This window comes from Squalius cephalus (genome assembly GCF_949319135.1).
Source record: "Squalius cephalus genome assembly, chromosome: 1".
Taxonomy (NCBI): Eukaryota; Metazoa; Chordata; class Actinopteri; order Cypriniformes; family Leuciscidae; genus Squalius; species Squalius cephalus.
The window spans coordinates 8280992-8306525 of NC_137122.1; the positions used below are offsets into that span (position 1 = coordinate 8280992).

Sequence of the window (25534 nt, forward strand, 5' to 3'; positions counted from 1 at the left end):
TAATGGAAATTATATACATAAAAAAATCTTGAGCTCAAACTTGACTTTTGACCACTATTTTAAAGTTACTGTACTCTGCCTTTGTATTGTCAGCAAAAAGTGAGAAGTCATGCCAAGGCAAAAGGCAGTAACTTCCACATTATCAATATTTAGTTGCTGATCACCATTAACAAAATCATTATAGTACACATCTGTATAAAATCTAGTGATCATGGCATTTATTTTGTATGATTTACAATTATTTATAGCCATCTACTTATTGCTATCCTGTGCTTTGGTTGCATTCTGATGGCATTATTAATACATTTGACATGACAAAATACCTCCTATTAGTCCAGCGTTGACTCGACCGCGTTTAGGGCGGGGCTGAAGGCGAAGTTTTGGCACTCTGTCAGCTAGTTTGCCGAGCTTTAATTCTTGGTTGTATTCATCTGATACGGCAATGTGTAACGTTTTTCTGTCAACTCTGCATAATCCTTCGCGATCGATATCGCACGTTTGTCGATGGAGCAGACCATACTAAATGTTCTGACCGCTCTGAGGACATCAGAAGTTAGAGCGACTGATGGCAGCTGTACAAAGTACACAGGCTACACCGTAATTTTAATTTTAATGGACATTAAAACAAAGGCAGATAACCGTACAATCTGGTAGGTAGCATTATTTGATTGAACACCGGCACAGTAACTTCATATTGACGCGCGGCTAAACAAAGGCAGAACACCGTAACTCGTAATTTGAGCGTTCCAAAACAAAGCCAAAGAGCGGTAACTGATGTTACGGTGTTCTGGCTTGGTTTCTCATGGGCTTTTGGAAGTTACTGTTAAGACAAATCATTATTTTCTCGAAAAAAAAACGGAATTGATTCAAGATACTTATCCACATGATAAAGAAGGTCTTGAATGTGCCAAAAATATAAATAACTCATTTTCGACCAAATACGAAGTTACGGTCTTTTGCCTTTGCACGGCAGTATAGACAGGAGGAGAAGCTTGCAGTCAATCGGGGTGACGTGGAGGTATAAAGTCCGATAAAGTCAAGGGAGAAGCCCATAGAGGATCATAAAGTTGCTCCTGCTCCTAGCTCATGGACAGCTCCTACTCACACTCTCCGTCTCTGCAAGATTCGGAAGGGAATGATTCAGATTTCTCTTGGCACAGCTACTAGAAGACTTACAACGGTCATACGGGTTGCTCACGTCACATCTACATCGTCAAGCTTAGTTTGAGTCTGCGCAGTTCGCTCGGCCATCAGGAAGTGAGTGCTTCTAATTTGCTTCACTTCTCTCCGTTGAAACCTATGGGGTCGCTGTGTCCATTTTATATACTGTCTATGTTTCGGTCTTATGGACTTACAATGGCTGCCGCATGCGCATGTCCGTTAAGTCCGTGACACCGCAGTGTGTCCCGTTTCTCATTTGTATATCTCAGAAGGGTGCTTGCGAGCGCCCCCATGTGGTAGATTTGCGCCCTTGATGCGCACTTTTGCCAAGCCCGGGCTGATGCGGACTCCACAGCAGACTTCTTCCCGACAGTCAAAGCGGCATTACGTCACGAAAGTGCGGACTCAGAGGAAGACCGCAAGTGCTTAGGGTGCCATCTGGGACAGGGCTATTGTATACAGCTCGTAATGTTTATGCGCATGCTCCAAGTGTTCTTCTCTGTATTTAGTGTATCTCTGTGGCAGAATTGCAGCGCCACATACTGGTCTGGCATGTATAGTACATCGTTTTGAGTCGGCTTCAGTGGTTTCAGAGTGTGTACGCAGATATTTCTTGAGATGACGAACTGTTTAAGGAATTTTGTTTTGAATGATGAAAAAAAAAAGATAGGGAAAAGAGAAAGCTCTGGCTTCGTGTGGATGTGGCCTAAGTCTTGGTCTTGATTTTGACCTTGGTCTTCTTGACTAACCTCTGTCATCTATAATCTCAAACAATGGGTCTCAATCTCTAATAATTACTCTCATGAAAAAATGAGCAGCACGTGTGAATTTGTTCTTAAAGGGGTGGTTCAGGATTTTCAACATCGGACCTCATTTTCAAGTGAGCCTGTTTGTCATTCATCAGTGGAGACAGTTTTCAAAAAAATTCATCCAGTCCTTACTTTTGGATAGTTCGCTGGTGCTAGGCTAGCGCGAGTCAACGGTAGATGCGTTAGCCTGCCATTAAAAACAGTTTTACCCACTCCACAGTACACCAAAAGCAAATAAATTATATTACGCCAGACTATCGATGTAAATGTCTGTTGAGAGAATAATGTTAGAATTCAAACTACACTTGCATCTCAATGATCGCATTACATTTACAGGAACTAGTTTCTCAGCAGTGGCGGAATTTTACTTTGCTCCGGTTAGTACTGCGCCGAAAAGTAAACACAGAAAAGAAGCGCACTACAGTCGGGACGTCTAGCTAGCTAGTAGTAGTCTCGGTTGCCTAGGTAACTTAATATCACTCAGCCGCTGCTGTAGACTGTGCTAATAAACACAGGGAACAAAGTATAACTATTGCAATGCGATGAAAGGGTAGTTTGATTTCTAACATTATTCTCTCAACAGACATATCGGTAGTCTGGCGTTATAATTGATTTGCTTTTGATGTACTGTGGAGTGGGTAAAACTGTTTTTAATGAACCAATCTAAATCATGTATCCTGTTACTGAATGATGGTGATAGTCAAATACCAACTGTAACACAATTCAATGTGGTAGATTCCTTTATTTATTTAGGAATTAAAATAACGGCGAATGTAGATCATATATCTTTGGTTAATTACCAACCTCTTTTGAACACGGTCTCTAAATTTATTGAACGGTGGAAAAATCTACCTATATCGCTAATTGGACGTGTAAATATAATAAAAATGAGCGTACTACCTAAAATATTATATCTGTTTCAAAATATTCCTCTCTGCCCTCCAACCTCCTTTTTTACAATACTTCGGAGATCATTCACTGACTTCATATGGAATAATAAAAGAGCTCGTGTTCGGTTATCATTATTATACTTGCCTTATAATAGGGGTGGTCTTCAGTTTCCGAATCTACAGTGGTACTACTGGGCAGCACAGTTACGATCGACCTTATATTATTTCTCATCTGAACATTGTGCATCTTGGGTGGATATTGAATCTTTCTTCATAAAGTCAAAATTACCCCTTAATCTATACCTCTATTCGGCAGACATTAAATCCCTCAGAAAAGATAAAGACGTTCTATCTTTTAACTAGTGGTGGGCCGTTATCGGCGTTAACGCGCTGCGTTAACGCGAGACTCTTATCGCGCGATAAAAAAAATATCGCCGTTAATCTATTCCCCAAGTTGGGTTGGGAGATGATGACGCAATCTACCCGCGGCCGCGAGGTAAACCCGGCTGCAACGCATATTCGTCGTCATCTTAAGTAAACACGGCTGAAAGTGAAAGCTGCAACATCCATTATTTGGACTTGGTTCGGATTTAAGCCGTCCGACAAACAGCAGCAAACTATAGACAGAGTGTGTGGGGTAACGGTTCGGTAAGTTAACACACGACTAATCCGTTCTACCACCTCAAATTCAAAACGAAACATATCACTGAATACCAGCGCGCGCGTATTATTCTCATTCCAATATATCTTAGTGGTGTAACGTCAACACATAATCTCTGTCTACGCCCGATTTTAAGAATCGTTGTTGTGTTTCTTTTTAACTGAAAAGACATCAGTTAGACAATATTATCAGTTAGACAATATTATCACTTTAAATTTGGGGTTTCATAAGCTCAAAGCTATAATAAACATTAGACCTACTTAAGTCTCTGCAGCTAGTGTACTTAAATTTGATTTATCTGCAAAATTATGTTGTATACTCACAGTTTTGCACAATATATGTTCTCAAAACTACATATACCCTTTAAAAAAAATACATTTAGCAGTTGTTTAGCAGGGTCTGTGTAACCTGTTCTGAAATGGTTTTATTATAATATCGTTATCGCAAGAGGCTGCAATGTATATCACAATATAGATTTGAGGCCATATCGCCCATCCCTAATTGATAGCCTATAGTAGTTGATAATAACATAGGCCTACCTAATGTTGCCTACGGACGGTAACAGTACAGTAGTAACCTTACAGTCAATGAGTAGAACAGCTTTCTCAAGCAGTTTGTGATGCATTTTGGAAACAGGAGATGAGCCCCTGGTCTAATGCGCCACCTGGCTTGAGAAACCCGTTCTTTTATAGTCATTATTTGGGTAGCACACATATTCTGAATGCCTTCGGCAGAATTCAAATGAGCCATTTTAATCTAGATTAATCTAGATTAATTTCAAAATTAATCTAGATTAATCTAGATTAAAAAAATTAATCTATGCCCACCTCTACTTTTAACCCTATCCTCATTAATACAATTAACGTCTGGTGTGATGTATATAAATATCTAGGGCAGTGCAATACTTTATCATGTTTTACTCCAATATGGGGAAACAAGCGTTTTAAACCAGCTAGATCTGACCCTGGATTTAAGATGTGGTTTGATAAAGGGTTACAGAAAATTGAGGAATTCTATAGGGAAAAGGATCTAATGTCCTTTGCCGAAATTGTAGCGCAATTTGATATTCCCAAAAAACATTTTTTTAAATTCCTTCAATTTAGGAGCTATGTTTCTTCCTATCAAGGTGCAAAGCTTACAAAACCTAATAAGACACCTCTTGAAGAACTGTTATCAAAATCTGCCCAAACTAAAGGTTTAATATCTATGTTTTATAAAATGTTAGAATCACACTCTAAAGAATCATCAGAATCTAAATTGGCTTCCTGGAGAGAAGATTTAAATGTAAACATTCCCTCGGATGTTTGGGATGGAATATGTACGAAAGCTCATGTACAAACAGTTAATAGTAATCTTAAATTAATTCAGTACAACTGGATTATGAGAAGTTACATTACTCCAGTTAGGTTAAATAAAATTAACCAGAATATCCCAGATACGTGCATCAAGTGCTCAGATGATAAAGGTACACTTTTGCATTGCATGTGGAACTGCCCAAAGGTGCAGGAGTTTTGGAAGGAGGTGGCTATATTTATTTCTCAGATGGTGTCTATAAATCTACCAATGAAACCCGAAATTTTTATTTTGGGAATTATTCCTGAGAATACTGTGGACCATGGCAGAACTCGTAAACTTGTTGATATTAGTATCCTTCAAGCAAAGCGTCTAATAGCCTTGTATTGGAAGAAAGTGGAAAAGCCATCTATCGTACAGTGGATCAATAACATGTCCTTCTGTTTAGCTATGGAAAAGATAACTTGTATCTTGAAAGGTAAAATTTCTTCTTTTGAGAAAATTTGGACACCCTTTATATCCTTTATATCAAATTCGGATTTTGGGAATGTACTAAATAAGACAGGAGAAGACAAGCTAACTTGACACTTGACCTATCTTATTTATCCCCCTTTTCATATTTTTTATTTTTTATTTAAAGAAAACATTGTTAAATAATGATTTGTTGTATGCCTTCTATGCGTGTTTTGTATTTTCAACTTCCCCTTCCTACTGTATTACTTTCTGGAATAACCTGTAATAATAATAATAATTCGTTACATTTATATAGCGCTTTATCTGAGACCTCAAAGCGCTTTACATAGAAGGGGGGAATCTCCTCAACCACCACCAATTTTATTATTATTATTTTTTATATATATATGAAAAGATGTAACCATAATATTGTTGTATTACATTGTTATATTTTGATACATCTCAATAAAAAGATTGTTAAAAAAAACAACAAAAAACAACAACTGTTTTTAATGGCAGGCTAACGCATCTACCATTGACTCGCGCTAGCCTAGCACCAGCGAACTATCCAAAAGTAAGGACTGGATGAATTTTTTTGAAAACGGTCTCCACTGATGAATGACAAACAGGCTCACTTGAAAATGAGGTCCGATGTTGAAAATCCTGAACCACCCCTTTAAATGAATGCCCACAAATAGTTTTAAATTAAATGGACCAATTCCCATGGTTATCTGTGTCAAATTAAAATATTTTTATTTTTGCATTTCACAAGCAAACATTGTTTATGAATCATTGACAGAAATTATTTCACTTTCATTGTTGTAGAAAAACAGGTTGTAAACACAGGGTCAAATCAAGTAACCAGGAAATATAACCTGAGAAATTTATTTTGAAGTACAACACAGACTGACACACCTCAACAGGACACCAAACCAACCTTAACCTTAACCAACCTTAACCTTAACCAGTGTTAATCAAATGTAAACATCTTGTTTTATTTGTCTAGATTCTCTGCTCACTCTGGACCTTCAGCTTCAAGAGGTGCATCATGGGAAGCATTTAAACACTGCTTTTCGTTTCCTTTTTAAAAAATGTATTTGCAAAACAAATGCATATTTGTTCCTTTTAATTTTGTGCCTTTTCAGCAGCATTAGGTTAAAGAGAAACAAGTATAAACCATCATACATTATTAGAATGACAACCACAAATATAAATTTAAGCAGGTCCATGTTCAGTTATGATAAATTATCTTAATCTCTTTGGCTCATGAGGAGCGGTAAGCCATCTACCCAATCCTTTCCAGTTTCTACACAAAAGATACGGATCATAGACTTCAGGGTCTGGTGAAAGCGTTCTATCGCCCCCTGTGACTCGGGGTGATAAGCACTAGACATGTGATGCTTTATTCCCAACTCCTTCAACATCTGTCCAAAAACCTTTGAAGTGAAATTTGACCCCTGGTCAGTTTGAATTACTCTGGGCAAACCAAATGTGGTGCAAAACTTTACGACCTCCTTCAGCACCATCTGTGCTTTCAACGAACGCAACGGTACAGCTTCTGGGTAACGGGTTGCAGTACACATTATTGTTAAAATATACTGATGCCCATGTTTTGACTTCGGGAGAGGTCCTACACAGTCAATTAGCAGTTTTTCAAAGGGCCCTCCTATAACAGGTATTGGATTAAGAGGAGCTTTTGGGACAGTTTGGTTTGGTTTGCCTGCACGCTGGCAGACATCACATGAACAGCAGAAATTAGACACACTGGATTTTACCCCAGGCCAGTAGAAATGCTTAGTGATCCCCTGAAATGTTTTAGTGACACCGAGGTGTCCAGCGAGAACATTTTCATGTGCCAATTTTAACACTTGGGAACGATAACTGGAAGGTAGAACGATCTGGAAAACTGTTTGCCAATCGTACCTTTCTGAAGACTTTGGCTCCCACTTACGCATTAAAAACTCATCATCCCAAAAGTATCCTACCCACGCTACTAAGAGATCGCAATTGTCAACTGCAGCACTAATGCACTTTGCGAGAGTAGGGTCCGATTTCTGCGCAACAACCAGATGTTCCTTTCCAAACACAGGAGGATCAGTGGTGGGCTGGGACTCATGACTAGACACCATTTCAGTCTCGACTGACAACTCGCACTCCACCGGATTAGGCTGCACAGATAGGAAAGAGTCTGAAAGACCAACAACATCTTGAAACTTTCGTGACTGGGACCTAGTAACAGCACACGCAGGAAAAGCTAGGGGAAATTTTCCAGAAAGATCAACTGAGCTGCACACAACTGGTTCACTGACAACAATTGGATTGGGAAAGACATTACCACCTGCAAGATCATTTCCCAATATAAGACTGACGTTGTCTACTGGCAATTTTTTACATACACCCAACTGAACCAAGCCCGTAACAAGGTCAGACTTTAAGTTAACAGTGTGATGGAATACTAACACAGATCATTTCGATGCCACGAACAAGGACATTTTCACCAGTGTATGAAGCATCAGAGAAAGGCAAAACACCATCCAGAATGAAGGACTGAGCCGACCCAGTATCTCTCAAAATCCGCACGCACTCAACTACAGAACTGTCAGCCAAAGACACATAACCAGTCAGAAGAAATGGTGAATAGGACGCGGTGTCAGTGGCACATAAGTCGGGAACAGATTGTACGAGTGCAACATTTTTAGGTCTTGCATTTGCAGTCTTCTGTTTCCAAGCCCGACAGTCAGAGATTATATGGCCAGGATCAAGACAGTAAAAGCAGACTATCTTTCTTTCCACATCTTTTGAGACAGTTTTACCCCCACTAAGCTTACTGACATTACCACGGGCTGTGTCCCGAACCACAGACTCAGTAGCTGAGGAAGTTTTTGTTTGACGACCCGTGGAAAAGACGGTTCGGTGGGTGATCGCAAACTCATCTGCAAATACCGCGGCATCTGAAAGCTTTGATACTTTTTGTTCATTCAAATGAACTACAACACCTTCCGGTACACAAGTCTTGAAGTCTTCCAGTAAGACCAACTCTTGCAACTCTTCATAAGTTGAAGTCTTACTGGCAAGACACCACTTTTCAAAAAGTGATTTCTTTTCTCTCGCGAATTCAACATAAGTTTGTTTGGCTTGCTTTGAACATGCTCTAAATTTTTGCCGATATGCCTCCGGCACTAACTCGTATGCCCTTAAGACTGCTGTTTTCACAGTGTCATAGTCCAATGACTCCTCAATTGGCAAAGCCGCACACACCTCCTGTGCTTTGCCAACCAGGTTACACTGAAGCAGTAGAGCCCACATATCCTTCGGCCACTTCAATTTAAAGGCGACACGTTCAAAAGCGACGAAATAAGAGTCTACTTCTGCTTCACGAAAAGGAGGTACCAACTTGATGTACTTGCCCATTTCAAAGTCAGATTTAGACTCAATAAGATCAGTAGGGAAAGGCGAAATAGGAACTTGTCGATCACGAAAGGTTTGCGCCTCAAGATCAAGCCTACGCAGTTGAATGTCGCGGTCAGCTTTAATTTCAAGAGCTCTCAGACGAAGCAGCTGTGTCTCATGCTTTTGCTTTCTTAATGCCAGATTAAGCTCTTTTAATTTAAGCACCACTTGAGGATCTTGATAAGATTCTTTTTTTACACTACTTCCTGAACTTGAATCACTGGATTCAACTTCTGTGTTAATTTCGGTGTCGACCACATGCTCTACCATCGGTTCTGGAAAGATACCTACCCCAGCCAATTTCTTATATAGTTCATCTTTTATTACCTGTTTTTGTGCTGTCCTAGCAACCGCTACATTATAAAAGTCAGCAATTAGAAGCAGGTCTTTCTTTCTACAACGATTGAATTCCTCCAACGTAGGAGACAGCGTAAACTTGATCAAATCGAAATCCATATTTATCAACAATATGCGACTTCCTCACCCACCAAAGTTTAAGGCAGCCAAACAAAATTATGCTTTCACCAGACCCTGAAGTCTATGATCCGTATCTTTTGTGTAGAAACTGGAAAGGATTGGGTAGATGGCTTACCGCTCCTCATGTTTGCTACAAGGGAATCTGTTCAAGAGTCACAAGGGTTTAGTCCTGCTGAGCTTGTGTTTGCTCACACTGTTCGAGGCCCCTTAAAATTGTTAAAAGAACAGTTAGTAGGTAAGGATAAGGCATCTGTCTCTGTTCTAGATTATGTCAGTTCTTTTCGTGACCGTCTGCACAAAGCTTGTGAACTGGCAAAGACCCATCTAGCCACGGCACAGTCTAAGATGAAATCTTGCTTTGACAAAAACGCAGTACAGCGCAGTTTCCAGCCCGGTGAGTCTGTACTTGTGTTACTTCCTGTTCCTGGCTCAGCTTTTCAAGCTAAGTTTTCTGGGCCATATGCCGTTGAACGGAAACTTAGTGACACAGATTATGTTGTGAGTACCCCTGATCGCAGACGAAAGAAAAGAGTATGCCATGTTAATATGTTGAAGCATTATGTTGCACGTGAGGTTAAACCATCTCTTCCCTCTGTATCAGTGTCTAAACCCTCTGTTTCAGTAGAGTGTACGGTAGGTCCTGCCTGTGAAGAGTTATTTCTGGCTGAAACGCAAACTCCTGAAGTGCGTTTGAACAATTCTGCTATAACGGCTACTCTAGATTCACATTTGTCCTATTTGCCTAAAAATCACAGAGTGGATGTTGTAAGGTTGTTACGAAAACATCCTGTCCTGTTCTCTGATGTTCCTGGAAGAACCCACGTGTTGTCTCATGACATTGATGTAGGTAGTGCTGTTCCCATCAAACAGCACCCATACAGAGTGAACCCTGCAAAGCGAGAGATCATGAAAGCCGAAGTGGATTACCTGCTTAGAAATTCACTGGCGGAACCCAGTCAAAGTCCCTGGAGTTCTCCTTGTCTGTTAGTACCAAAGTCGGATGCTCCCTTTCGTTTTTGTACAGACTATCGAAAGGTAAATAGCGTCACCAAGCCTGATTCCTTTCCCCTACCACGAATGGAGGATTGCGTGGATAGAGTTGGTGCTTCAAAGTTTGTCTCCAAGTTGGATCTGCTAAAGGGCTATTGGCAGGTTCCGTTAACAGCACGTCCACGTGAGATCTCTGCATTTGTAACCCCGGACAACTTCCTGCAGTACAATTGTATGGCCTTTGGGATGCGAAATGCTCCAGCAACATTCCAACGTCTGATGCAAAAAGTTTTAGCAGGTTTGCCTAATTGTGAAGCTTACCTGGATGACATTGTAGTCTATTCAAGTGAATGGGAAGACCACCTCTGTAGTTTGGAAAGTCTGTTTAGCAGATTGAGTGATGCTCAGCTAACCCTGAATCTGGCCAAGTGTGAATTTGCTAAAGGTGTGGTAACTTACCTTGGGAAAAAAGTGGGTCAGGGTTATGTAAAACCTGTTACAGCTAAAGTAACTGCCATTGTTGAATTTCCTACACCTAGTACCAAGCGTCAGTTACGCCGGTTTTAGGTATGGCCAGGTACTATAGAGGTTTTTGTAAAAACTTTGCAACGTTAGTGTCTCCCCTTACTGACCTGCTTAGTACTGTGAAGAAATTTGTTTGGACTCCTCAGTGTGAATGTGCTTTTGTTGCTGCCAAAGACCTTCTCTGCAATGCCCCAGTCCTATCAGCTCCAAACTTTTCTCTTCCATTTAAACTACAAGTAGATGCAAGTGCTGTGGGAGCGGGTGCAGTCCTGCTGCAAGAAGACGGTGCTGGGGTCGAGCATCCCGTCTGTTACTTCTCTAAGAAGTTCTCCAAATGTCAACGCAACTACAGTACCATCGAGAAGAAAGCCCTGGCGCTAGTGATGGCACTTAAACATTTTGAAGTGTATGTGGGAGGTAGTTGTATTCCTCTGGTTGTCTATACTGACCATAGCCCTCTCACCTTTCTTTCTCGCATGTGCAACCAGAATCAGCGTTTGATGCGCTGGTCACTCTACCTGCAAGAGTTTAACTTGGACATTCAATACAAGAAAGGCTCAGAGAACCTGCTGGCAGATGCACTCTCTAGAGCCTGTGACGGAGATTAACGTGTTACGGTACCTGTGAAAGAAACTGTACATGTAAAGTATTTACAAGTCATTGGTTGTAAATTTGGTGATGGGGGTGTTACGTCCCAGGGCGTAATTATTATGTGTACAATGTTTTGGTGTTTTTGTTGTTGTTGTTGTTGTGCTCTCTCTCTCTTTCCCCCTCCTGAGTGCAAATGAAGACCAGCTGACACCAATTACAATCATCTCCTGGTTGTCAGTGATTGGCTCTTGATTGAGAAGGCTTGTGGATAAAGCTGGAGAGGAAAACCCAGTTGCTGAGCTCCTTTTTGACTCCAGGCTGCCAAGACTGTCCTCCCCTGCCCCACAGTTGTAGCATGTGTGTTAAAATTCTCATTGTTGACTGTAACTTGTTGGTTACTTGTTGTTGTTGACCTAAGCAGACTTGGACTGCAGTTGAGCTAAGTTTTCTTAACTTCACTTGACTACTGAAAGAGCCTTGAGCCTTTTTAAACATTTACCCCTTTTGATTTTGAAAGTTATTTTGGTTTAGATAATTTGGGAAGCCGTAGGCTTCCCAAATTATGCAATAATCCAGACAAACCGGTTAACTGCAATAATCCAGACAAACCGGTTCTGATTAAAGGACAAGTTCGGTATTTTACACTTAAAGCCCTGTTTACAGATCGTTTCTGATGAAATAGAACGGTTAAGATTAAATTTTGGACACATGCTGCTGTCCCGAGAATTTTAGGTTTCTTTCACTTCTCCCCCCCACCTACAGAATGGCAGCCTATGGGCACTGGAACAATCCTTCCTAAAACGCATTAAACTTTTGTTTACAAAGACGTGAAACTCACCGAGTGGTCAGGGGTGTTCACTGATATGCTCATACAAAAATCGCTGCAAAAGATGCTTTCCAAAAGGTTTTATCATAGTTTTTGTCCAACTCCATTGACTAGTATTGGACGCGCTGTGAGGCACGGTATTACTCCGCCGCCGGAAACTGAACTACTACTTCTTCTTGTTTGTTTTTTTACGGCGGATCGCAAACAATGAAATGCCAGTGGTTTGCTTGCAAAGGTGCATTATCGCCACCAACTGGGCTGGAGTGTCTATTATTCAAGCTCTCAGCAGAAGAATCTACGGGTGTGAGACGTTTGGAAAAATAGCTCCACAGTTTTACATCGAATGGTAAAACACCTGTTGGAAAGCATCTTTTGCAGCGATTTTTGTATGAGCATATCAGTGAACACCCCTGACCACTCGGTGAGTTTCACGTCTTTGTAAACAAAAGTTTAATGCGTTTTAGGAAGAATTGTTCCAGTGCTCATAGGCTGCCATTCTGTAGGTGGGGGGGAGAAGTGAAAGAAACCTAAAATTCTCGGGACAGCAGCATGTGTCCAAAATTTAATCTTAACCGTTCTATTTCATCAGAAACGATCTGTAAACAGGGCTTTAAGTGTAAAATACCGTACTTGTCCTTTAAGTTGGAAAAGCATCACTATAAAAAATGTAAAGCATCTCTAAAGGAAGCAATGCAGAGTCGGCACCAGAACATATGAACTATATCTATTAAAGTCGCATTCTGGCTTCCCCTTCAGTTAAAATCACGTTCACTTAAATAAAATATTAAAATAGATGTGTAGGTGTGCATTAAAAACTTTTATTTTGTGATTCCACTTGCCATGACCATTGTTGGGTTTTCCTCATCAGTCTATGAGTATTCACAGCGGTAGGTCACACACGATTACCTGCTGATTTAATAAGGCTGTATTTCTTGTAACTGAATGTTTCAAACGTTATACTGGTGTAACTGTGACTTTAAGTCCCCCTGTGATGAGTATTTTCTTTCTTTAAGTGCTTTTCTTTACGTTGATTTTATTCTTTATCTTTCTCAGCGTCGTGCATTGCTGCACACGAGTCCTCATTATCTGTTTGTTACCCCAGATGAAATTTCAGCATTCAAGAGTGATTCTGAGTCGACACAACGCAGATAACACACCGCTACATATGGAATATATATATATATATATATATATATATTAGAGGTGGGCATAGATTAATTTTTTTAATCTAGATTAATCTAGATTAATTTTGAAATTAATCTAGATTAATCTAGATTAAAATGGCTCATTTGAATTCTGCCGAAGGCATTCAGAATATGTGTGCTACCCAAATAATGACTATAAAAGAACGGGTTTCTCAAGCCAGGTGGCGCATTAGACCAGGGGCTCATCTCCTGTTTCCAAAATGCATCACAAACTGCTTGAGAAAGCTGTTCTACTCATTGACTGTAAGGTTACTACTGTACTGTTACCGTCCGTAGGCAACATTAGGTAGGCCTATGTTATTATCAACTACTATAGGCTATCAATTAGGGATGGGCGATATGGCCTCAAATCTATATTGTGATATACATTGCAGCCTCTTGCGATAACGATATTATAATAAAACCATTTCAGAACAGGTTACACAGACCCTGCTAAACAACTGCTAAATGTATTTTTTTTAAAGGGTATATGTAGTTTTGAGAACATATATTGTGCAAAACTGTGAGTATACAACATAATTTTGCAGATAAATCAAATTTAAGTACACTAGCTGCAGAGACTTAAGTAGGTCTAATGTTTATTATAGCTTTGAGCTTATGAAACCCCAAATTTAAAGTGATAATATTGTCTAACTGATAATATTGTCTAACTGATGTCTTTTCAGTTAAAAAGAAACACAACAACGATTCTTAAAATCGGGCGTAGACAGAGATTATGTGTTGACGTTACACCACTAAGATATATTGGAATGAGAATAATACGCGCGCGCTGGTATTCAGTGATATGTTTCGTTTTGAATTTGAGGTGGTAGAACGGATTAGTCGTGTGTTAACTTACCGAACCGTTACCCCACACACTCTGTCTATAGTTTGCTGCTGTTTGTCGGACGGCTTAAATCCGAACCAAGTCCAAATAATGGATGTTGCAGCTTTCACTTTCAGCCGTGTTTACTTAAGATGACGACGAATATGCGTTGCAGCCGGGTTTACCTCGCGGCCGCGGGTAGATTGCGTCATCATCTCCCAACCCAACTTGGGGAATAGATTAACGGCGATATTTTTTTTATCGCGCGATAAGAGTCTCGCGTTAACGCAGCGCGTTAACGCCGATAACGGCCCACCACTAATATATATATATATATATATATATATTAACTGAGAGAAATAAATCAGAATAAAAGCTGTAGGTACAAATCTCATAATCATCATCATCATCGTGATCTCAAGTAAATCAACCTTCAAAACTACTGAAAGCTCAAGCAAAGTCATGTTGAAAATGACAAGTAAAGCAGGAGGGATTCAACTAAATGTGCTCTTAATATTTACTAATTATAACAAGGCGAGGCATATAGCTCATTTCATACACTATGGCAATTCAAAATGCTTTACAGAAAGGAATTAAAAATAATCACAAAATAAAATCAAATTAAAAGAGTTATAAAATAAATTAAAAGAGATATATGATACAGTTATAAAATTAATTAAAAGAGTAAAAAGATGATACATAGATCAACTTCTCATCTGTGTATCATATTTTTCACAACTCCCAGTTTTCCCCATGGTGATTACACTGTCTGGTGTTATTTCTGCAGATCTATTTCAACACATGCATTGATTTTACACACTACTGAAGGAGGACTCATGATGATGTTTTTTCTTCACTATCGGGTACCAATAATACATTTTAAAAAGAAAATAAATTAAATATTTTGTAAAGAAATCCACATGTAGGCACAAACTCATTTCAAGCGTTTTAGCAGAAGCCTCTACAAGCAAAAAGGATTTTTAAGATCATGAGCAACATAAATTCAGTCAAATGTGTGCAAAACTGATACTGTTAGTTTGCAGATATTTTAAATAGGACATAATAAACAATGTGCCTTGCCAGACTTAACTTGAAGAGAGAAAAACAATGTACAAACCGTTCGATATAACTGGAATCACAGTCAGAGAAATGAACATAAGCAGGTCCATGTTCAGCTGAAGTTATGATCATCTCTCTGGATCGTCAAAGTGAAATATGTAAGGCTCTGGCGCATGAAGGCAGTGTGTTTAAACTTGTATTGCTTTCTTCCTTGTGTTTGACAAATAAATAAAAAACTGCAGCTTGTCCAGATAAACCGGTTCTGATTAAATGGGAAAACATCATGAAGAAAGTGAAAATAAAAAATAAAAAAGCATCTGTAAAGGCAGTATAATCTGAAACGGCATGTTTTAAAAAAAAAAAATCAAGAAATGAGCAGAAATTTGACCCTAAATTAAAAATGTGTTATATGTGTTAGTTTAATTAAATAATGTTACACTATTCTGCCGACTGGATGCTTACTTTGAAAGCTGCTGTTCAGTCTGCAAAGACGACTCGTACTTGAGCTTTACTTTACATTTTATTGTTCTCGTCGACTTCTTTCACTGAACTACAAGAAAACATTCAAGTGTCAACGTCGCTTCCCTATCCAAACCCTTAAAGTAATTCATTCATTTTATCTTATTAATATAACAAACACATTACCCTTCTTTTTTTATTATTATATAGCTTACATGACACCGTTCTAACAACTAACTTCAACTAAACCTCCCCTCCCTTGTATCTGCGTTTGCTTTGATCAGTTGTCCTGGTTTTCTCCATGCTGGGGTAGTGCACATTCAAATCTCTAGAATGAGAATAGATGTCAAATTTAGTTGGATGCTGGCTCACACAGGAATCAATGGAAATGAAATAGCAAAAAAAGTGGATATCGAGATTAGGAAGAGGAGAAATTAAATCAAATATTCAAAAACAGTGGCAGAAGAAGTGAGATATAGCTGATACAGGAAGATTTTATTAATTAATTCAAAATTAATTAATCAGTTAAAGAAATATACAATTTGTGAAGATGTAGGAAAGAGGAGGTGATTTTAACTACAATTTGGACACACAGGACTAAATGCATCACTATACAAAATAGGTAAACATAGTAGAGGCAAGTGGCCTTTTTGGGGTAATAGAAACTGTCAAACATGTAATATTATAATGTAGGAAATACAATATAGAGAGGATTAAAATGATAAAGAACTTAAAAGGTAATACTTATAGGAAAAAAGAAGATAAAATAGATATTAGGGAGAGGATTAAAAGAGGATATTAATCAAAGAATAGTAATGTAATATATAATAGAAACAGGGTTAAATAAACTAGTTTATTTATTGTGAATTGAGCATGGCGCCTCTCTCATGCGAATCTGCACGCTGCATAGTTGACTTTCACATGACGGCACGTTAACATTAATATCGACTTTGCAATGAGGAATCTGCTATTTTTGGCACATCCCATTTTTCTGCTACTCATCATGTCTGAACTAGACTCTGAAGAACAGCTTTTGAACTTTTAACTAAATCAATAACTTTTTTACATCACAAATGTACCATCACTGAACTCACTTAAGCTGGACTGTATTTTCTTCTAGACACTAACTTTGTTGCATTATTTTCCTGTTATCTCTGTAAAGCTGCTTTGATACAATCTGTATTGTAAAAAGCACTATAAATAAAGGTGACTTGACTTTTGCCAGATTATGATTATGGTGAAAGCATTGATCCGGATGAAGAGTAAACCCCTGTGCACAGAAGTTTGTGTCTGGCCAATAAAACACCTTCTCCGCTCTTCAGACTGGCCGGCTGAAAACATTCTCACACTAATGTCACAGGTCGGGGTGGGCCAAACCAGACTGCCCCCACCCCTAACCCACTATCACCCAGAGGAGCGTATCAAAGGAGGAGGCAGGAGGCAGGAGTAAAAGGAATAACAACTTTATTTTGTATTAAAAGCAATTAAGAAGTCCTAGTCTAAAATTCCTTGTCCTCTCCTTCCCAGGGACCCAGAGCAGCACCGCCGCGGGTATGAACCGGCGAGACTCCCAGTGGGAGAGCGTTGGACAGGTGAGTATCACAGGTGAGTAAAGAGAACGGAGATCCCTTCCTTCACAGACTGGCGTCAGACTCACAGTGGGAGAGCGTTGGACAGGTGAGTATCACAGGTGAGTAGAGAGAACAGAGATCACTTCCTTCACAGACTGGCGTCAGACTCACAGTGGGAGAGCATTGGGCAGGTGAATATCACAAGTGAGTAGAGAGAACAGAGATCACTTCCTTCACAGACTGGCGTCAAACTCACAGTGGGAGAGCGTTGGACAGGTGAGTCCCACAGGTGAGTAGAGAGAATGGAGATCACTTCCTTCACAGACTGGCGTCAAACTCACAGTGGGAGAGCATTTGGCAGGTGAATACCACAAGTGAGCAGAGAGAACGGAGATCACTTCCTTCACAGACTGGCGTCAGACTCACAGTGGGAGAGCGTTGGACAGGTGAGTATCACAGGTGAGTAGAGAGAATGGAGATCACTTCCTTCACAGACTGGCGTCAGACTCACAGTGGGAGAGCGTTGGACAGGTGAGTATCACAGGTGAGTGGAGAGAACAGAGATCACTTCCTTCACAGACTGGCGTCAGACTCACCGTCGCAGGCTGAACGGGGCCTCTAGTCGCAGGCTGAACGGGGCTTCTCTAGGACAGACAGAATCAACTTCAACAGCAGTGTACAATTCTCACGTGCGTTGCAGGGGACAGATAACTTCACACCATGCAGGTAGGCTTAGGGCTGCAGCAGACTCACAGTCGCAGGCTGAGCGGGGCTTCTCTAGGACAGACAGAATCAACTTCAACAGCAGTATACAGTTCTCACGTGTGTTGCAGGGGACAGATAACTTCACACCATGCAGGTAGGCTTAGGGCTGCAGCAGACTCACAGTCGCAGGCTGAGCGGGGCTTCTCTAGGACAGACAGAATCAACTTCAACAGCAGTATACAGTTCTCACGTGTGTTGCAGGGGACAGATAACTTCACACCATGCAGGTAGGCTTAAGGTTGCAGCAGACTCACAGTCGCAGGCTGAGCGGGGCTTCTCTAGGACAGACAGAATCAACTTCAACAGCAGTATACAGTTCTCACGTGTGTTGCAGGGGACAGATAACTTCACACCATGCAGGTAGGCTTAGGGCTGCAGCAGACTCACAGTCGCAGGCTGAGCGGGGCTTCTCTAGGACAGACAGAATCAACTTCAACAGCAGTGTACAATTCTCACATGTGTTGCAGGGGACAGATAACTTCACACCATGCAGGTGGGCTTAGGGCTGCAGCAGACTCACAGTCGCAGGCTGAACGGGGCTTCTCTAGGACAGACAGAATCAACCTCAACAGCAGTGTACAATTCTCACGTGTGTTGCAGGGGACAGATAACTTCACACCATGCAGGTAGGCTTAGGGCTGCAGCAGACTCACAGTCGCAGGCTGAGCGGGGCTTCTCTAGGACAGACAGAATCAACTTCAACAGCAGTATACAGTTCTCACGTGTGTTGCAGGGGACAGATAACTTCACACCATGCAGGTAGGCTTAGGGCTGCAGCAGACTCAGTCGCAGGCTGAACGGGGCTTCTCTAGGACAGACAGAATCAACTTCAACAGCAGTGTACAATTCTCACGTGTGTTGCAGGGGACAGATAACTTCACACCATGCAGGTAGGTTTAGGGCTGCAGCAGACTCACAGTCGCAGGCTGACCGGGGCTTCTCTAGGACAGACAGAATCAACTTCAACAGCAGTGTACAGTTCTCAAATGGGGTGATGTTATCTCGCAGAGGTTCTTCTTTCTAAACACCGCACATAGATGTAAGCAATCTCACTCAGCTCTCACGGTAAATAGTAGATTCCCAGGGCACATGGGCAGTTGCGGGGCAATAACAGGTATTCTTCCACACACACACACTGCAATCCAACTCTAAACATGTATTCGTGAGGGGAAACGTCAATTTACACACTGCAATTCCACTCTTCTAGTGCGCATAAGGCCAGCACTCACCCACAGATCCTGGTCTACCGGACTGATGATCGCCAGGGGCGGGCAGAACACTCGAGAGATTGGTCTTCACGGTCACAGACGGACTTCACTCCGCTGGACTCCAATCGGGGAGAGGAGATGAGGAAATCAACAGGAATCAATATTTCACTCGGTGCAAGGTGTACACATGATCCAAGCACTTCAATCCAATACCCAATTTAGTGTAAAACACATGCAGTTATGAGATTCAGTTTGATAACTACTCATCTCTCTCTTCCCCAGCTCAGTCAGCGAATTTCATTCCTCTTGACCGTCCCCGAGTCCTCTCAAATAACACTCCTTTTCCTTCAAGACAACCCCTCACTGCAGTTCCATAAACGAATCCCCACGGGAGAGAAGCCACCAACGATCAGGGGGAAGAACAATCCAGACCAACGGGGCAGAAGAACAGCGCAACACCACACAGCACAACCCAGCCTTCTCTTCCTTGTGTGTTTTTATCCTGTCAAGAAGCGGGAGTGGTCTCAATCAAACACTCAGCGTGAAGTCCCTACACCTGTCACCAATCTGCCATTTAGTTGTCATGACGACAAACACTCATACAGGTCCGGGGATGGTGTTACGCTGAAAACGTCCCGACGGGAACAATTCTCCAGAGGGGAATTGTTCCGGGGCTGTTTGTCACCCCGTGACACTAACATACTATACATACTCTGTCCTGTACACTGTAAAAACTAAAGGAGCCTCAAATATCCTGTTGGATACTCAAGGAACCTCAAAATGTAATTTAAGTGCCTCAAAGCTCTTTCTCCTATAGTAGGGTTAGGCTACTGGAGGAGCATTGACAGTCTTTGAGGTTCTTGCTGGAACTTATAGATAGATGGATAGATAGATGCCTTTATTCATCCCCACAGGGGAAATTCAGATGTCCAGCAACCTACAGTGTGTGCTGTTACCAACAAACATTCTCACTACAAGACACTCATAAAAACACATAAAGAGTCACAAAACAATTAGTAGAAAATAAGTGATGCACTTCAATCAGATCCATTATGCAATCTTATGGCAGCCGGAACAAATGACCTCCTGAACCTCTCAGTCCTGCAGCTCATGGAAAGGAATCGGTTACTGCGGCTACTTTGCTGAGCAGCCACAGTGTCATGCAGTGGGTGGCTTCTGTTTCTGAGGATGGATTTCATCATACTCCTCATTCTTCCTTCCAACAAATCTCCTACAGAGTCCACCCTCCTCCCCAACACTGACACACACTTCCTGACCAGTTTGTCAAGTCGGCTCCGATCCCTGGCTTTCATACAGCTGCCCCAGCATCCCACAGCAAAGAACACTGCATTGGCCACAACCGACTGATAAAAAAGGTACAGCATCTCATTACAAACTTGGAAGGATTTTAGCTTCCTGAGAAAAAAGAGTCTGCTCTGACCTTTCCTGTATGCTGCATTTACATGTACTGACCAGTCCAATTTATGGTATTAACTTACGCCTCCCAAAGTCCACTATCATCTCCTTGGTTTTCGATGTGTTAAGGATGAGACCATTGCACCTGCTCCAGGTCACAAACTCTGAGATGACCCTCCTGTACTCCTCCTCTCACACAAGCCGCCACCACAGTATCATCAGAATATTTTTGTATGTGGCATGCTGATGTTCTGTATGAGAAGTCTGATGTATGGGGGGGGGGGGGGGGGTTAACACAATGCTAAATCAAAAAACATATGTACAATAACATTACTAAATAGTAGCCTACATTGATTGAGTTTAAGTGGTCGTTCAATGAGGCCTATTATATGTTGATCTGACTATTTTAAGTGTGTATTTAAGCAACGAATAGAGAGTCTCTCCACAACGGATTGAAGCGCGCGTCCGAGTGAAGACTGTGCGCGAGCAGAGAATGGGCTTAAAGTGCCCGTATTATGGATTTTTGAAAATGACCTTTCATGTAGTGTGTAACAGCTCTAAGGCCTCGTTTACAAGTAAAATGTAACCCAATTCTGATTTTTTGCTCATATGTGCAAAAATATGAGAAAATTTAAGTTTTTTTTACCTTTGATGCATGTAAACCTGTTGTAGGTAAGTGTTGTAGTAAATAGCATAATAGGGGCACTTTAAAACAGTTATAAAAACAATTAAAAAAGATGTACAGTACAGTTATAAAATGAATTAAAAGAGTAAAAATATAATACATAAATAAACTTCTCATCTGGCAATACACCAGTGTATCATATTTTTTTCACAACTCCCAGTTTTACTCTGAGATTTTCCCATGGTGATTACACTGTGTCTGTGGTGTTCTTGCGGCACGCCTAAGAAATCAACGTATCCAAAAAACCCGATTTTCCCCTAAAATCGTAAATGAGAAGCTCTAGGACTGACTCACGGGGTAACCTCGGGTTCATTGCCCCATCAGTCCGCACCCCAAAGATTTGTCCGGAAGCTCTAGGAATGGAATTGATCCAGTCCGCACCCCACAGAACCTCGAGTTTAATTACACGTCAAACTCACTACTTCACCACAGACAGAGGTCATCAGCATGGTTTCATCTCTCAATTTCCCCAATTAAGTAATTAATGTTTGTCTCTTACCCAATTCGCAGTGCCATTTGAGTTCAGTTTAGAATCAAAAGGAGGATGCAAAAAGAAAACTGAATTTTTAACAAATCAAAGCAGGGATCATGAAAATACGCAAAAAAAGCATCCCAGTTGGTCTTGACTGGCCTCCATACCGGTAAACCACTGATGGCTGATCTGAAAAAAAAAAAAAAAAAAAAAAAAAACAAACAGAGAAAATGTGTGAGAAATGGTCATGAGTTTATTTAATCTAAATTTGTTCATGGACAGATGAGGAATCAACTTGTGCAACAGCAGTTATTACCAGTCGAGTTAGTTTAAATAGTATAGCTTTATTGCACATCCCTTGTTAGGGAACTCTTATTAATTGCCTGAATGTGCAATTATGTTAAAGGTACACTGAGTAACTTTATGGCCCTTCAAACTTAAATCTGAAATAGAAAGCTTTTGTAACATTACAAATGTTTTTACTGTCACTTTAAGTCAATTTAATGCATCCTTGCCGAATTAAAGTATTAATTTCATTCAACAACAAAAAATAAAATAAAAATAAAATACTGACTGAACAGTAGTGCTTTCTATTTCTGATAAATGCTGTTCTTTTGAACTTTCTATTCAAAGAATCCTGAAAAAAAAGTGTACAACTGAAAATAATCAGAAATGTTTCTTGATTCACACAAGTGCTCCTAAAAAGAAATGTAAGTGTAGAGCCCTGCAAGTTCTGCATTACAACATGTTAATGACATAATGCATCTGATAGTCAAAACATACTTACAAAGCCAAAGATGCTCAGTGCTGAGGCTCTTAAAAGAGCATTTGGGCAGTAGTTAGCTCCTGTTGACACAGGGAAAAGACAGAAATAGAAGAAACATTATTTTTCAGCAATGATTATTGGCTAATGACTGTAATGTTATGAACATGATAAATGACAGATCTAGGATGACTGCTAGATTGATCAATTACACAATCAGATGACAGTTTTACCAATAATTGGCATAGAATTTAAAAATATATATTTTGCAATGAATATTTTTCAATTAGTCTGCCTTTACATTGCTTTAAATGCTTTACTATTTTAACTTGTCATATTTCGGTCCTGTGCAGAGTGAATCCAGCAATTATAGTAGCTGTCACATCTCTTACATCGTGTCTACACTTTGTTAATGCGAGTTTTCGCGAGCCTGCATAATTCGGCACTAAATAAAAACTCCTGTGTTCTCCAGAGCGCGAAAACAAATAAGCACAAATATGCACTGGAGCATTTGGCAAATCTGTTTCACCAATGTATTAACGTGTAACAGTATCAATCGAGGCTGCTCTTGCTTGCGTAACCGGGCCTGGGGCAGAGAGAGCGCGAGAGTGCCTTTGAGAAAATGCGCTAGGCCTAACTTCAAAACGCCACACATTAACTGACGAGTAAAATATGCCATAACTGGTCGTAAAAAAAGACGGAAAACCATTGTTTGTGTAAATATTAGATTGGGTCCATCTAATGGAAAAGGCAGTCAGTCAATTCTATGGCATTTAATGGGATATGAAAGCGGCAGTTTCGAGGAAAACTAAGTAAAATTAAGTAAAGTTCCTTTAAGGCCTGTTCACACCGGGACGAATTTTGCGCGCGATATTCGCCGACGTTTAACGCCTCGTGACTAAACAAAGGGCGCCAATGTGAGTGTGCACACCGACGCGAAAAACGGCACGCGTAAAAGCGTCATTTTTTTTAAAACGCCTCGGGATATATATACATATATATTTATTTTATTTTTATTTTTTTTGTTATTGGAGAAAATGCTAATATAAAAATTTATCTGATCTCTCACTAAGAGCTCATTTTAAATCCTTCCATCCACGTTTTTTTAATTTTTTAAAAATTATTCAACTTTTAAACATCCAGTGTGTGCGTAGCTTAACAAATAGAATGTAGATTCATGATTTTCATCTGCAGAACAACATGGGGGAAAAAAAATCTATAAAACATTATCATATGATATTTTAATATGCCTAAAACATATGTATATATACACTTCAAGAAATCTGTCTTCTTCATTTACAGTAGCACTACTGCTTTTGCGTAAACAGTAAAGTACTGCAAATTCCCATATACAGTAAGTTACTGTAAAAATACTGTTTCATAAAAATACCCACATTGCAGTGCATATTACAGTAGTTAACCGTAGATAATATAAATGGTATTTTACTTGGCTTTTTTGCGGTAAGTAACTGTAAAATTACGGCAAAGTCTAACAATGTAGCTACTAGGCAACATAAATAAAAGCCCAAAATGTAGAAAAAATTACATTATTTGTTCACTTAAGAACAATCAAATAGTACAAGAATAAAAATAAGACAAAGAACTGAACAGAAAAAATATATATATGTCTTTTTGATCTTCTCAGCTCCGTGAGAATTGATAGATGTGCCTATCTGAGCTAGGCATCATGTATGACAGTTGTCAAAGTGAGATATGAGCAACAAAATGACCAGATCCTGCCATGAGCTATATAGGAGACATATATTGTATGTACATATAGGGCTTATATGTGGATATAAAGAAGCAATACAGGAGACCTACACTCACCTAAAGGATTATTAGGAACACCATATTAATACTGTGTTTGACCCCCTTTCGCCTTCAGAACTGCCTTAATTCTACGTGGCATTGATTCAACAAGGTGCTGAAAGCATTCTTTAGAAATGTTGGCCCATATTGATAGGATAGCATCTTGCAGTTGATGGAGATTTGTGGGATGCACATCCAGGGCACGAAGCTCCCGTTCCACCACATCCCAAAGATGCTCTATTGGGTTGAGATCTGGTGACTGTGGGGGCCATTTTAGTACAGTGAACTCATTGTCATGTTCAAGAAACCGATTTGAAATGATTCGAGCTTTGTGACATGGTGCATTATCCTGCTGGAAGTAGCCATCAGAGGATGGGTACATGGTGGTCATAAAGGGATGGACATGGTCAGAGACAATGCTCAGGTAGGCCGTGGCATTTAAACGATGCCCAATTGGCACTAGGGGCCTAAAGTGTGCCAAGAAAACATCCCCCACACCATTACACCACCACCACCAGCCTGCACAGTGGTAACAAGGCATGATGGATTCAAATTCTCATTCTGTTTACGCCAAATTCTGACTCTACCATCTGAATGTCTCAACAGAAATCGAGACTCATCAGACCAGGCAACATTTTTCCAGTCTTCAACTGTCCAATTTTGGTGAGCTTGTGCAAATTGTAGCCTCTTTTTCCTATTTGTAGTGGAGATGAGTGGTACCCGGTGGAGTCTTCTGCTGTTGTAGCCCATCCGCCTCAAGGTTGTGCGTGTTGTGGCTTCACAAATGCTTTGCTGCATACCTCGGTTGTAACGAGTGGTTATTTCAGTCAAAGTTGCTCTTCTATCAGCTTGAATCAGTCGGCCCATTCTCCTCTGACCTCTAGCATCAACAAGGCATTTTCGCCCACAGGACTGCCGCATACTGGATGTTTTTCCCTTTTCACACCATTCTTTGTAAACCCTAGAAATGGTTGTGCGTGAAAATCCCAGTAACTGAGCAGATTGTGAAATACTCAGACCGGCCCGTCTGGCACCAACAACCATGCCACGCTCAAAATTGCTTAAATCACCTTTCTTTCCCATTCTGACATTCAGTTTGGAGTTCAGGAGATTGTCTTGACCAGGACCACACCCCTAAATGCATTGAATCAACTGCCATATGATTGGTTGATTAGATAATTGCATTAATGA

General features: G+C 40.4%; 2 protein-coding genes across 2 annotated transcripts in view; one reads left to right on the forward strand and one right to left on the reverse strand.

Moving 5' to 3' along the window:
• LOC307171012 (polymeric immunoglobulin receptor-like) overlaps positions 1-15356 on the reverse strand; it is a gene marked incomplete at its 3' end in the record, with an annotated part of 144217 nt that extends 128861 nt beyond the window's left edge. Inside the window, exon 1 of the mRNA XM_079892375.1 lies at positions 15254-15356. Coding sequence (XP_079748501.1) covers positions 15254-15305 — 52 coding nt within the window. The 5' untranslated portion in view covers positions 15306-15356. The remainder of the gene's footprint in view (positions 1-15253) is intronic.
• The window catches only part of LOC307163631 (uncharacterized protein), a 315702-nt gene that overhangs the window by 193164 nt on the left and 97004 nt on the right, over positions 1-25534 (forward strand). The gene's annotated exons all lie outside the window — the stretch shown is intronic.